Genomic DNA, 14519 nt, shown 5'->3' with positions numbered 1-14519 from the left:
ACAGGATATATGTATATATGAATGTTATTATACATATTTATTTATTAAGGACATAATAATTAATTTAAATTCATTTCCTTGTTTGTTCATTGTTTTTGTTGGGGGTTTTTTAAACTTTTTTTTCTCTTGCTAATTTTCAGGTAATTTTCTTGTCATTTTTTACACTTTTAATGTTTTTATTTGTTCATTTTTGGGTCATGTCTCATTAAGTTGCTCATTTCCTTTACCCCACATGTTTGAAAAAAATCCAGTCTCTTTGCTTAAGGCTTAATTGCAAAGAAGCCTCTTTAAAAATTGATTGATACTCTGTCTAGACTTTATTTCCAGTGCATGATGCTTTGTTGACAACATCATACTGGTATTTGACGTTCTGTCCCACCTGCTACAGCGAGCATGAAGAAAACACTGAGTTTGATTTAGCCACTGCCTGACCTGGAAGAGCAGAGAATCTTCTCCAAGAAGACCCATCTGTGTGTGCACACTGGGGCTGCCAGAGGTGATGAATACCCTTTGTGTTAAAGGCAGAGGCCTGGAGTTTCAGCTCCATCCTGCCCAGTCCGTCCAGCTGTGCTGCAAACTGCCTCGAACCGGCTGAGAAGTGTCTCTGTAAATGAGCGTGAGGGTTTGTTGCATGTAATACAGAGATCTGCTGCCCCCCTGCAGCGCAGAGCAGCAGTCAGCTGCAACAGGCCACTGAGCAGCATGATTAGTGCACAGGAGCTGCTCCCATCACTCTTCCACTACATTTGATGCTCCGCTCTCACATGCTCACCTCATATTCCTGCAAATATGGTTTATTATAAATCAGTGGTGACTCCAAACCAAGGTCTGTGTGGATTAATGAGGTGAAGTGCAGCTTTTTCTAAGCGTGATGCAACAGTGATTTTCAACACTTTTATGAGTAAAGTTGTAAAGCTTTAATAAGAAGTCAGTGGGTGAAATGGTCCCCAGTTTTCTTGTCTTTTTTTTGCCAATTAGCAGCTCCATGAAAGTTTCACTTTTACAAAACTGTGCTCTGAAACTGCAGAAACCATATTATATATTATACCATTATATTCTATACAATGTCTAAAATGGTTTTGGATTTATATTTTACATGCAAGGGGATAGGTTTAGCTTCAATATTTGGGCGGGGACAAATGAAGGGGGGGTTGGGGTCCTCTGTCAGAATTTCTGAACATCAAGCACTCAGTTTTCTCCATTCTGATATGCACCAATTTTCTCCTTTTCCACATCAATTTATTTATTTTTAATTTTTATTACTTTATTGCAGTGTTTAATTCAACATCTTACAAGTATTTCCTACAAGTACTTACTTCAAGTCCATTGGGTATTTCTATGCTTTTTGTGTAAATTTAAGCTTCATACTGTTGGGATAAATGTGTTCCATTTCTTAAATTGGTCTCTAAAAGAGAAAGTTATTTTTCCCATTTTAGGTTCTATTGTTGTTATTAATGAATTTAGTGGCACCTGCTTCATGGCTGCCACACACTCTTAACAATGTACACTTCATTCTGTTGTATCTATCCACACAATGTCATTCCAAGTATGGTGTGGTTTATGGTGTTAATGTAATTAATTTTGTTAAAATAATTCCTCAGTTACTCACGTGTTTTAAGGGGGTACACAAATGCATGTTATAAATTTTAGGGGGTGTGTCCCCTGGCTCCCCCTCTTAATCTGTGCCTATGTTTATTAGCACGTGTGTTAATTCTCATTTCTATTTTAGACTATAACATGTCAGATCAAGTCAGATTTATAAAGAACTTTAAAAACACACTGGACTTTACCTGATTGTTTATCTTATCCATTACTATGGAAAGCATCTTATAAATTACCTTCTGGAAAAATCCCTGGAACAATCACATTATAATTTCCATATAGGGACTTTCAGTGTATATTACTTTAATTGTAAGCAGATTTTTCTGTTTTTGATTGTGTTATTTGGTTTGATGTTCTGTTTGATATTTAAAGGGTCATATTTGTGTGGTTTTCTTCAGTTTTGGTCAAGAAATACCATTGAAACCCCTAATATTATGTGATTTGTAGCGAGAAGAACACAGTCATGTGATTACATAATCACTGCTATGAAATATGGTCATCTCCCTAATGAATAACATCATTATTCTCATGCATAATATTCTGTCAGGCGGCACAGTGAGTTTATTGAGTGCTGTGGTATTCTAACAATTGGATTTCCAGTCTAATATATATATTTTCTGACAGTGAGATATTTATTTTTCTGTTTTGATTTATTCGATTTTATCCATCATAGTATTTGACAGGATTACCATATAGCTCTTTATAAACAGCTTTATGTGGAATATTATCTGATTTAACTTGGGATCAGCAGTCAGTGGCTGCAGAATTGTACATGTGACTGATTTTTTGCAGAAGCTTTTTTTTTAAACGGCCATTTGGCCTCGACCAGTAATTTTAGATACTTCTTGCTTTTTCTACGCTGCATCTCATAAATACACACTGAGGGGGGCTTTTAAGACTGTACGCGGGCTATTTCCACATGTAGTATTTCACATTCTGACATTTTAGTGGAGAGTGGGGACACAGAGGAGGAGGGGGTGTAGTTTGCACGGTGGCCATCAGATGGCGCTAAAGGGGCTCCACGGTCCTACTGAGAGAGTTGAATGGGATCCCAGTATGATCTGGCACAGAGGCGGGAGGGGAGTGCTGCACAAGTCCTGGACGAGGTTTGAGCCAAAAGCACTCTGCTGCGCGACTTTTATCGACATTCCTCCGTCTGTCCGGCCCGCAGGACGGAGCCAAACGATTCACGGTGCGTAATTACGCACGGGGACGACAGATACGCGGTGTTGTTCGCCGTGGAAACGCGCGGACAAAGGGAGGCAGACAGACTGGAGTACAACAACTGACTTGAGAGGAGAGGAGTACTGTTGGAGGGGAAACGGTGGAAATCTGGAGTCGGAAGTGATTTGTCTTCTTTTTTTTCTTCGGAAATGTAAGTTGCGTCCAGGATTTTAGGGAGGAAGCGAATCCGTTTGGAAAGCGAGGAGGAAAGGACAAAAAGTGGAGTGGTGATTGGAATCAGTCATCAAAACAGCATCTAGATCCTCGGAGCATGGGGTAAGTTAGACATTTGTGTCTGAAATTTACAGTTCGTGCACCTCTGCTGTCTGGAAGTGATTTGTTAAAATGGCGAAATGCGTAAAAAGTGAACTTTGTTGTGACTTGTGGGAATTTTCTGAGCGTGTGGTCGATCGGTCGGATTAAACAGCAACATCACTCCAATTTAAAGCCTTTCGTTTAGAATATTACCATCAGTTCACATGTGACACTGCATTGTTTTCTTTGTTTACATCCTGATGGACATTACCGCGAGGGGAATCCTTTCACTGTAAACCGTAGAGCTCGAGGCTCAGTCTGATGTCCGTACATACCGTAATGACATGTCTGACCGTAAAAAAGTCAAATTCACGTGTTGACCGATCATGGCTGTATTACATTAAACTGTTTGGCTGGTGCATACACGCTTTGTTTAAAATACACACACACACACACACACACTTTTATGGTCATATGTTAGAACACTCAAACGGATTACTCATGCATCCTGCAGTTAACAGAATCACTGTGATTTCCTGTTCTCTATTTCTCTGCTATTTGCAACACACACATACACGGCAGGGGATCCTGCATGGGTTTGCTTTGGGAAGCTGCTGGTGACAAGCTGTGCTCATTCTCATAAACTGCGTGTGTGTGCATGCAGGCCTTAAGCTTGGTTCGTTCACACCCGAACCCTTCTCACATGACTTGAGTCAGTGCGTTTGGCTGATTTAGTGACACTTCAGTTGAGTTGCTACTTAAATGAGTAAATGAGAACAGTAATAGAGCCTCCTCAGTGCTCTATCTTTATCAGGCTTCAACTGATATGTTTTTGAAGAACATTATTTATACACTTTTGCAGATTTGATCGTATTCACTGTTTAATGCATATATTGCATGAAAACAACTGCTTAAATATAGGCTTATGGTCTATTTATGAACATATTAAAGGTCTAGTGTGTACCTTGAAGTTGCATTTAGCATTGGGATTGCAGAATTGAAACTTCTCCCATGTGCCATGTGTGTAAAGCCAAGTTTAGACCAAAGATAAGTCATGAGACAAAACCGTTTTAGAATGTTGCAGAGAGAAGTTGCAGTGGTGTGAACTGCCTGGTCTCATCTCGACTCAGGCCAGCTGGTGGTGTCACCTGCGCCTCAGGTTATCAAATTGACAGCCATTGGTTTTTGCAAGTAAGGCAAGCATCTGTTTCAACAGCCAGTTGTCTTGTAACAAAGTCCTTTTGCTAAGTCAAAAGGAGCGCAGATGGTTCTTAAGTTTGCTGCAGCATTCTCTGACAATAGCCCATCTGAAGCTCAGTACATTATATTTTCACTGTTTCATCACCAGCCTCACTATCCTCACTCTTGGTAAGAAGCTAAAAATTATATTTAGATACAAGATCAAGCCTGAAAAGGTAGAAATAACAATATAAATGTAAAGACTTGTTGCTGTGAAGATAATACACCCGTCTAATCAAATTGGTGTAAACAGGCAATTGGCACGTTGTAAATACTTGCATGTTTCAACTTGTCTTGAAGTTTTGGTCTGAACTTGAAATGTAACAATACTCATTTTCAAGTTATGAATATTATATATAATTTCTGCCAACAGATGCCCTTAAATCCTACACACTGGACCTTTAAACTTAGTATTAAGGTTCAAGTTGAGTGTTTGGGATGTCCAAACAACAACAGCTGCATCCCAAGTCAGTCACTGGATTCCTCAACAAGCGTGAAGGGATATACTTTTAGTATAAACTGAACGCGTGTCTTCTCCTCAAATGAGACACACAGAAACTAACAGTGCATTCTCAACAACAACAAGCTTACAACCTGGATGTTGCTTTCAAATAGCCAGTGGTAAATACCTGAGTTTAAATGTCCCACTTCAACACTAATTGGCGACACTGTAACCGTTAATGGGTAATGTCTCTCAGTATGGTTCTGTATTCCAAATGTACGGAGACTGAAGTATTTTCAGTGGTGACTAGAAGCAGCTGAGTTCAATCACCTGGTCTAAATGAAAGTCATGAAGGAGCTTTGGGCCACCGTGCATACTCAGACAGGAACCTGAACAACTCTTGACAGATGGAGACAGCATGCAGCCACTCTGCTCTCCTGAGAGAAGCGAGCACCAGGAGGAGAGTCTTGATTAACAACCACTTCAGGTCCATAACAAAATGAGTGCTGAGTGCACAGGTGCTCTCATGCTGTGTACAGCTTGTCTTAGAGCACTTATTAATCATGTCACCTGACCCACGAAGGTCCCCGTACAGATAGAATATGCCATTTGATGGAGAGTCTTGATTTAATGGAGATGTTGTATTTTTCTATAACAAGCTGCTGGCGGCCACCATTATTTACAGCCTGCAGCAGCTTTTTTTATCCATCCAATTCAATTATACATATATGAGGAACTTATGACCACCTGAAAGCAAATAAACACAGAGTGGCCACATCATATATTTTGAAGAGGACCACCTGAGTGCACCAAATGAACTCTGTGCACTAGATTAACCCTTTGAAACCTGGATCAATATCAGTTTTCTTGTACTGTGTTCAGAAGCCTTTGACAAGCATTAAAACCTTTCAATTGTGAGCAATTTGCTTTAATTTCCAAAGGATGGGGAAAGGCAATCAGCATGATATGTCCCGCAAATTGCCAAAAAATGAGAAAAGATGACAAGAAAATAAAATAAAATTTGATGAAAAAAGATGGAATCATTAGAAAATGTTCAAATAACCGTGAGAAAATATTAATAAAACTATATTTGTTATTATAATTATATATTTAAGATTAGATCACAGAAAAATGTTGTTATTTGTCATTACTAGTTATATTTCAATTTTTTATTGTAGCACTCTTTTCTGGTCACTTCCTTTGCGTTTTTGTTTTTCTAATTTCACGTAATATTCTTTAAAAACAATGTAAAATTTTTTGCTAACATTTGGGTCATTTCTTGTTAAGTTGCTCATTGCCTTCTTTCCATGTTTTTAAAGAATTCAAGCCAATTTGCTCAGGTTTCAAAGGATTAAGGGATGCTTAGGGCAGCAAATGATTCACTAGAGGTGTGCCCCAAATTTGTGGCTATAAAGTCTGCATTTCTTGGTCTCATTTAAGGAGCCTCTAAACTCAGACAGACTTTGTAACTCATTTCTTCATTATTTTATTGAATTGTAATAACTGGCTGCAGTTTCTACCATTGAAAGTGCTATTTAAAATATTTATATAACTTATTTATGTTGTTATTTTGTCAATGTGTCAAAACTTTGCTGTGATTCACATTTCGGCACATTTGAACTAAATTGAATAATAGTTTCCAACCTCAGTCTACTTGAGGTGTGAGATGTAGCTGCTGGAGATGATGCTTGATATCTGCAATAAAGTTATCCAAAGCGTGGCTTCGTTTCACCAAGAAAGGTGACAACAGTGCTGGTTTAGCGTCTGTAAAATGTGCATTTCAATTAGGAGTGGAAACACCAGCAATTTGCTAAAAAAATAAATAAATCATTTAAATCCCAGGTTTGTTTTTTACACTCTGTTCATGAGTACCACTGCCTCCAAACTGAGCAGCACGTTCCTTACTGAGGGTAAATATTCTGTTTTTGCAAACTGGAGTCACATGAATGCCTGATTTTCTACTCTGTGTCTATACTGTTTTTTAGACTCAGAAATAATAAAACAGTTGATGCTGAAAAGCATAGAAATTTGAAGTGGGATCAATAAGGGAATCAGTAAAGAATCGGACTAGTAGGTAGAGTCGATGATGGCGTCGGTATCAATAAAGTCTTATCATTTCCCATTTCTAAGCTGCACTGCGTACACAGAATGGATTAGCATTCAGTGTCAGCAACTACTTATTTAGACATCACTGAATGATGCCTGACAAGCTCCACATGTAATTATTATCACTGTGTAACTTTGATTGTCTCTCCTCTTGTCCTGCTGCAGAGGAGTTGTCTGCGAGCTGTAAAATGTTCCCGCTACATCGAGAGAGGTACAAACCCACGTCGTCTTTTTGTTGTGGCTCTGCATGGCAGGGATGGGCTATAAACTCAGTTTAGTTTTTGATCTCCTCCCAGATGATACTGACCATCAGATGACTGTCATTGATACCTTCCATCAGCAAAAGCTGCTTAAATGCCAGCTTGTACTGGAGAATTTATTCATAATTTATTACCTTGTCTGAAGATAGATGTTATTTGGAAATAAAAAAAACGAAAAATTGCTGAATGTTAACAAAAAAAATCACAGTAAAATTTCAGTAAAAGGCTGCTTTTGATGGAAAAGTCAATATTGCATGGTGAAGCTGAGAGACAGCTCGTTGCTCTGTTTGATATTCAAGAATACAACATCAGGATCTGTACTATTGATACTTTGGGGATCAATCTGCCCATCCCTACTTCATCAAACATTTATTTGCCTCTGAAGAAAATCCACCCTCTTCACGTCCCCTTCATGTTTACCCTCCCCTCAGTGGACTGTTAACTGTAAGATCTGGTTCACACAGTGGAGTTTCATGCTTGTCATGATGTGCAGATGTTGTCGGCACGCTCTCCTCTTGTTGCCATTGTTTGATGTCTCTTTCATTGTATTGTCCCCCAGTCAGTTGTTCCATTGCAGCTCCGCTAATCCATATATTGTTGGATTGTTTGAACCCTTTAACAGTGCATTGTATTCTATGATTTTTTGGTATGTTTTGCATGTCAAACTATGAACTGTCAAAGATATATAGTGGTGTAAACAAATACAGTGTTTTCCTCTGACATGCAGTGGAATGAACGTAAAAATCACAAAATAGAAATCCTCAAGAGACACATTTATACCTTTATGTAGCTGATGCTTTTATCCAAAGAGACTTAAAATGTTATTGTTATGTATATGTTATTTTATTGTATTTAATTTTATTGGAATTAGTTGGAATCTGAACAAATTTATTTTTCAGTGTGCGACAGAGGATTTGTTGAGATACTGCTGTCTTAATGCCAACAGATTTCACCATCATGGAGCCAGGATAGCTTTAAAGAGCAGTAACCAGGCCTTGGTGAAGAGGGAATAGTGAGCTGATTGGCAGTAGCAATCAGCAGGTGGCATGGTGGACGGGTTTGGGTGTTCAGTTGACCGTGACCTGGATGTAAGATGATTCTGAGCCATTTACAGCATGATAGTCAAGTACCAGTGCCTTAAATTCAATTTGAGCAGCAAACGGTATCCCATGCAGGGTGCAGGATCCTGACTGACTTTTTTACACTGCTTGCACTGGTGCGCCTAACTTTTTCACTTGTGTGCAGCAGCACATTGTTTAGGTGCTCCCAAAATTTTTCACTGCTACTTTTGATGCCACAATTATGCATTTTAATGAATTAATAATTCCATAACACATGATGCAAATTATTTTAAACGCAGAAGACTTTGGGACAGGATTTGGCATTTAAAGACCCTGACACACCAAGCTGGTGACCATAAGAAGCCCTAGTCGCTGTAGTGTGTCCAGCACTGTTGGACCTTGTCGGTCCTAATTTTTAAAAATTGTTATATGATGTTTTATCTTTTATGGCCAAACGCAAAAAAGAAAGGGTTGGCAGCTTCTTCTGTAACAGATTGTGTTGAATGGGTATAGTGCTTCATATTGATAGCAGACCCCTTAATCAAATCAAACTGATTCAAAATCGTAATGTGGCAGGCTTTGTGATATCAGCAAATGTTGTATGATTGTCCAAAGAATCAATATAATATCAAATTGTGATGAAATTGGTGATTTACTCTTGGGTGCCATCAATTTTCTCATCTTACTCTAAGAAAAAGATCACCCCAAAAAATAATCCTTTTAATTCGGAGACACACAAGACAGTTGCAGAATAACCACTTGTTAGTGCTGTTTTAAAGCAGTTTATATTCAGTATGTGGCAAGTTGGGTCACAGTATGAACATCTATCTACATAATTAAAGAGGAGTCATGGAAGGAGGATGATGATATTGTCGTCCGTATCATCTCATTCACTGTTGAAATCTCTCTTAATGTCACCGTGCAGCGTCCCTCTGCAGCACAGAGGACGTCTAAACTTTGGTTTCAGCAGGAACATATTCAGTTAATCTGCAGCAATAACAGCATAAAGCTGCTCAGCGTCTGCGTCCTCCCACTGGCCAAGGAGAAACCAGCTGCTCCGCGGGGAGAAGAGCTTCTTAATTGCTGTTTTGAAGACATCTGCAAATGCATGAATTAACACTCATCTTGGCTCACTGTCCTTCTGTCCACTTCTTGTCACAGTGTTTTATTGACGTGAAAGTAATAACGGTGTTGCTGTGGGATCGAGATGAGAGATCATCTCTTTTTCTGCATCTCTCCCTCTGACCTTCATATCCTGAATAAAGAGAACCTCTTTGTGTCACCTTCACAGTGTGAGACAACAATAAGCCATCAGTCAGAGGAGCTGACCTTCAGATAAGTGAAGTGCCGTGCTGTCTTTACATAGCTAGAGCTCACATTTCGGGCATTTTTTTCAAGTCATGTAGTGTAGAAGATGGTTGGTGAGTTGGTAAACACCTTTACGAAAAACCGATGAATCCTTGTTTTCTTTCGAAGCTTCCCAGTGTAAAGACTTTGGCAGAGAATATGTTGTGCTGCAGCTATGTTGACGTGTTGAACAGCTATGAATTAGCGTTTCCCCTTGCTGCTGTGCTATTTTGGTATGTAGTTGTAGCGTGTCATGTTGCCGGACTGGACCAGACACTTTCGCTGGCTCAGGAATGTGGACACGAGGCGGCTTCCTCTCAGAGGTCAGAGGAAGCAGACCCTTAAAGGAGAAATCTAGCTTTGAGAGGAACAAAGAGAATCTGCCAAAAATAAGTTCTCAGAGACTGTAGAACCACAGCAGAGTTCCAGTTTGTTTTGTCTTAATGCATAGATGGTGAAAAATGATGCTCTGCTAAGGCACTCAGCTGACGCTCTCATTTAGCCTGAATTCAGCTCTTTTTTTCAGACTTCTGGGTCAACACGTGTTATTTAACCTGACAGGCTGAACACAGGTCTCTGTAAATAATTTAATAATACTATACAACTGTTAAAAGATTTCTATAGAAGTTATGCTCTTCTTAATCGTACATATACTTGAATCTGAATGATAAAATGTGAGTTTTTGCATCAACTTTTCATGAGGCGACTGAAAAAAGAAATGCATTCCAATAATGTTGCATGAGACAGTCTGCAGTCTTCTCAATGTTGAATACTCAGTGTTACTCCAGTATTGCAAATTTGACTCACTTAAAGGAGCATTGTGTAAGATTTAGGTAGATTTAATGGCATCTAGCGGTGAGGATCGCAGATTTCAACCAGCTGAAATTTCTCTTGGTTAAAATTCCTTCATTTTCCATTGTTAAGGGAGTTTTTACCAGCAGCGAAATTATCGCAGCAGTCTCCCCTCCAAAACAAACCGACCAGGTTATTAAAACCGGTAAAAACACATCGAAAATCAACATGTCTCCCACAATGTTTGGCATGTTACAGACCGCTTGTTCACCCAGTGCCTGCTTATGTTTCAGATCTACATTTTCCACTTCACTACAGTCCTTCTTAATTTTGGTTTAAAAGTGTATTTGGATTTAGAGCATCAAAAATGAAGTTGATTTACTGCTTCTCTGGCACAGTGAATAATCAGCCAGTCACAGCAGGTCATTAGTTTTGTTTATTCTTCCTCTAAACATGCTCTTGGGTATAAATCTGTAGTTATACAATGCAGTAAAAATCACAGATTGGGTAATACAGCAAAAATATTGTGTGACCTTATTACATAATTATCATTACTACTGATAATCTCCATGAAACTTACTTATTAACCTCTTGGCCATCTCCCACCTCAATAGATCTCTTGCAGGGTTTCTGATTTTCTATTTCAAGTGTGAACATTCAGCATTTAAGTACAACCAATAGGATTTTTTGGCAAGCACGTTTTGCAGCTTCGCCCTCCCCCCAGGCTATTTACAGCCCGCAGAGCTTATAGAGCTCCATTATTGGCAGTTTGAAGAGTATTTTCTCAACTACAGAAGCGACTGGTTGGGTCTGACTGCAGGGCCAGACAGGAGGGAGCAGCTTCTGTTTCACAGATCAGAGATTCAGGGTGGTGAACGGGTCCTGAAGTTAAGAGGAGAGATGAGGAGAGCAGCGAGAGAGGATTAGAAAGGGATGACTTGAGGCGAAGACACACAGCACAACCAGTGTGTGTGTGTGTGTGTGTGTGTGTTTGTGGTGACAGTTGCTGAATAAGAAATACATTGAGCATTTCCTTAATTTAGTCGTAAACTTATCAAAAATGGAGAAACTCACATTTTTATTTATTAAATTTAATCCATTTTGAAAGGCTAAAAAATGACTAATGATATTAATTCTATAGAAACAGTTTATTTTGCAGATACAGTTTATATGTTGTTGTAACTGAGGTGTGTTGCTCAAGAGCATTTTATCCTTTTTAAGGACGGTTCCACTGTGAAGTCACAAAGTGTTTGAGGCCTTTCTGACTTTTCAAGCCCCTTATGCACACCTCCCATAACTCCACAGACTTAACTCATGGGAAAAAGTGACAATTTTAAGTCTTTATGACAATCAAGTAAAGTCAGATTATTTATAAAGCACAGTTTAAAACCAACCAGCGGTTGACCAAATGCTTTGCACAGTAAAAGTACCTGCACGTCAGTCCACGATCAGAGACTCAGATTCTGTATGAAATAGAAATAAAAATATCAACCACAAATAACACATCTAAACAGTTGCCAAAGTACCTCTAAATTTGTATGTATATATATATACACACACATTTGAGTGTACTTTTTTTTTAAGAAAACTGTATGATCGCATTTAAGCATTAAAAGACAGTCGTACGGGGAGAGAGCTGTATTCTATGTTTCACAAACAGCTCCAACCACACTGATGTTTTTGTCTGACAGCTGCGCTGAAAAATAGGTGCAGTGAACCTGAGAGAAGTTGTGATGTGATCTCTTCAGTTGACTGAGATTGAACCAAAAAGATGGGGTTACAGTAACAAGGACCACATAATGTCAGTTGGTGAATTTGTTGTGTACAAGAGGTGGGCGCGGTTTGTTGGTGCATGCGGTGCACACTACAAACAGAATGTGTGCAGCTATACATGTCTTGATTTTAAAAGCAGCTGTTAGAATTTAGCGGATAACTCTAAGTAGAATTGCTGCCGTAAATGTCTGCACATTGGGAAAACAATGAATGAATCTGTAGCACCTTACCCTTCAAGCAGAGGATGGGATCAGCCACCATATATCAGAGAAGGTAAATTAATGTTATTGCCATGTTATGCTATTATTGTTTACAAAGCGTTGTTGAGGCATGTTGTATGTGACATAAGAGGCCAACGCTATTGTGTAAAACATCACGCCTGTCACACCACTTGCTTCCGTGTTGTGTGGGAGGCTGATTGCCTGTAGATATGTGTTTCAACCTACCTAAACCTGAACCAAACCCTTACCCCCCTAACTCAAACCACAAGGGGGCACTTGCATGAACAAGGGGAGAAACACTATTTGATAGGGAGCTCATTTTGATACAACACCTGAATGCTATGTGAAATCACACACTGGAGTGGCAAAATGCCATCATTGTTTGTTTCTGTGTAAGATGCAAAGGCAGCACAAAAAAGGAACTTAAGGCAGCCCTATTGCACATTATTTTGTAAAAAGGGTTAATAGAATAATTGCACATCAGAAAAAAACAAAATTATTTAAAACGTAAGAGAAATTTGCCAGAGCTGTTTCCCTTCAGTTATTAACATATTGTTAACCAGCACTGTTTTTTCTCATGACGATCACTTCAAAGTGTATTTAATTTGGCTCTGTTTCACTCATAAACAGGGAGCAAAAAACTAACACTGCATACAGCCTCAAACTTTACACAGAATTGTCTCTGTCTGCCCAGGTAAAGCTATTTCACAGTTAAGACACCCTCCTGCACTCACACACCCTCAGCGATATTGTGTCTGTAGCTCAGTGATTAGGGTTTCGGTGGGGACATTGGTTCTGGGTTCAGCTGTGTGCCCACAGAGCTGCTCAACTTCTTAGTTGTCGTCTTGTTTTCCAGGAACGAGCAGTAACCTTCACATGCTGTGTGGCTATAACAGCCTTAGGGTATTTATTGTATAGTTAAGAACCTCTGCACTAAAAAACTGCTTTACTTGGTTCCCCTGCATTAGTAAGTTGCCAGAAGACTTCTAAACAAAGACACAAAATCTTAATATTTAGATTTCTGATACAAATTGAGTTAATATCAGCGGTCTCCATGGGTCCACCTGGCTTGACATGGTTGCAAATTAGATTTAGTCTTATCAGGCCAGAGAGGGTCCTGTTGTGTTGCCGAGCAGACCTTCTATCAGCTCTGATAACAGTGTGTGACAATCACTGAAGTGAAAATGTGGTGTTCAGACAGAAAGTGAACTGTGAACTGCTGAGAAAAATGACGCTTTATGACCACGTTTTTTTGTTATTTGGTGGTAGATGACACAGCTACTACTGCTGGCGTTTTCTGTCTGTTGGGGTGTGCTCTGGTCGAACACATTTTGAATCAGGCCTAATACCCCATTCCCATTGAAAACTTAACGGCGGTTACTTCTCTTTATGTATGCTTATTTATTCAGTTTCTCTTTCAAACTTGGTGCAGACTAATTTGGAACGATGTCTTAGCGCTGCTTAGGAGGAGATTGACTGTAATTGGTGACAGCGTTTCATTGTCCCTCCTGGTTAAGGAGTTGAAATTAGCGCATTCAACCAGGAGCTATGTTTCCAACAATGCCAATCAGAGCCGTAGGCAGTAAATACCCGTGACTACTGTGAAGTCATTTGACCTGGGTGTGAATGCTGATTGTACGCATTCTGATTTCCTTTAAAAGCCAGATTTTAGCGGGTGTTAGCAGTTTTTTTGTGCAGTGAGAATAAGGCTTAATGATAGCATGTCATTAAATGACAATTTTTCAAGTTGTATTTCCCACTTTTTTTTGCTCATTCATGTGAATCCCACACTTAAGTCTTATATACTCAACTTGGAGGTGGCAGACAATCTTTCTCTTGATGCAGCAGGAAACACAACAGAATGAAACACTGGCATCTTCTTCATGTGTAGATTCAAACTTGGTTTAGTTGAACTCAGCACGTGTCTTTACCACATCGCTGTCAGTTTCTATCTATATGAGATGTGATTTCTTCTCCAGAGGAGGTAATGAACCGTTATCAGAGATGTCGGAGCAGTAATTTGAAACTGTGCATGCAGTGAATGCAGCCTCGTAGGTCAGAGGAAGTGTATTAAAGCCTCCTTGTTCTCTGATGGCTCCCTGTAGAAAGCTCAGCCCTCGTACTGTCCGTCTTCCAGCTCGTCCAGATGGAGCTATCATAGAAGTCCTTCTGTTTATGGTCTTTGCTGCAGGCGGCA

At 39.4% G+C, this 14519-nt stretch overlaps 1 protein-coding gene across 3 annotated transcripts in view; it reads left to right on the top strand.

Moving 5' to 3' along the window:
• The first annotated feature begins 2808 nt into the window (after window positions 1–2808).
• LOC121965043 (homer protein homolog 3-like) overlaps window positions 2809–14519 on the top strand; it is a 57774-nt gene continuing 46063 nt past the window's right edge. For 2 of the 3 annotated variants that reach the window (XM_042515218.1, XM_042515211.1), the window contains exons 1-2: window positions 2809–3102; window positions 7034–7079. In XM_042515218.1, the coding sequence (XP_042371152.1) occupies window positions 7057–7079 (23 nt within the window). In that variant the 5' untranslated portion in view covers window positions 2809–3102; window positions 7034–7056. The remainder of the gene's footprint in view (window positions 3103–7033; window positions 7080–14519) is intronic. The other variant, XM_042515226.1, reaches the window with a different exon arrangement.

The sequence above is a fragment of the Plectropomus leopardus genome, chromosome 3 (genome assembly GCF_008729295.1).
Source record: "Plectropomus leopardus isolate mb chromosome 3, YSFRI_Pleo_2.0, whole genome shotgun sequence".
Lineage (NCBI taxonomy): Eukaryota > Metazoa > Chordata > Actinopteri > Perciformes > Serranidae > Plectropomus > Plectropomus leopardus.
The sequence above is the reverse complement of the archived record's forward strand: the minus strand, read 5'-3'. Positions and strand labels throughout refer to the sequence as shown.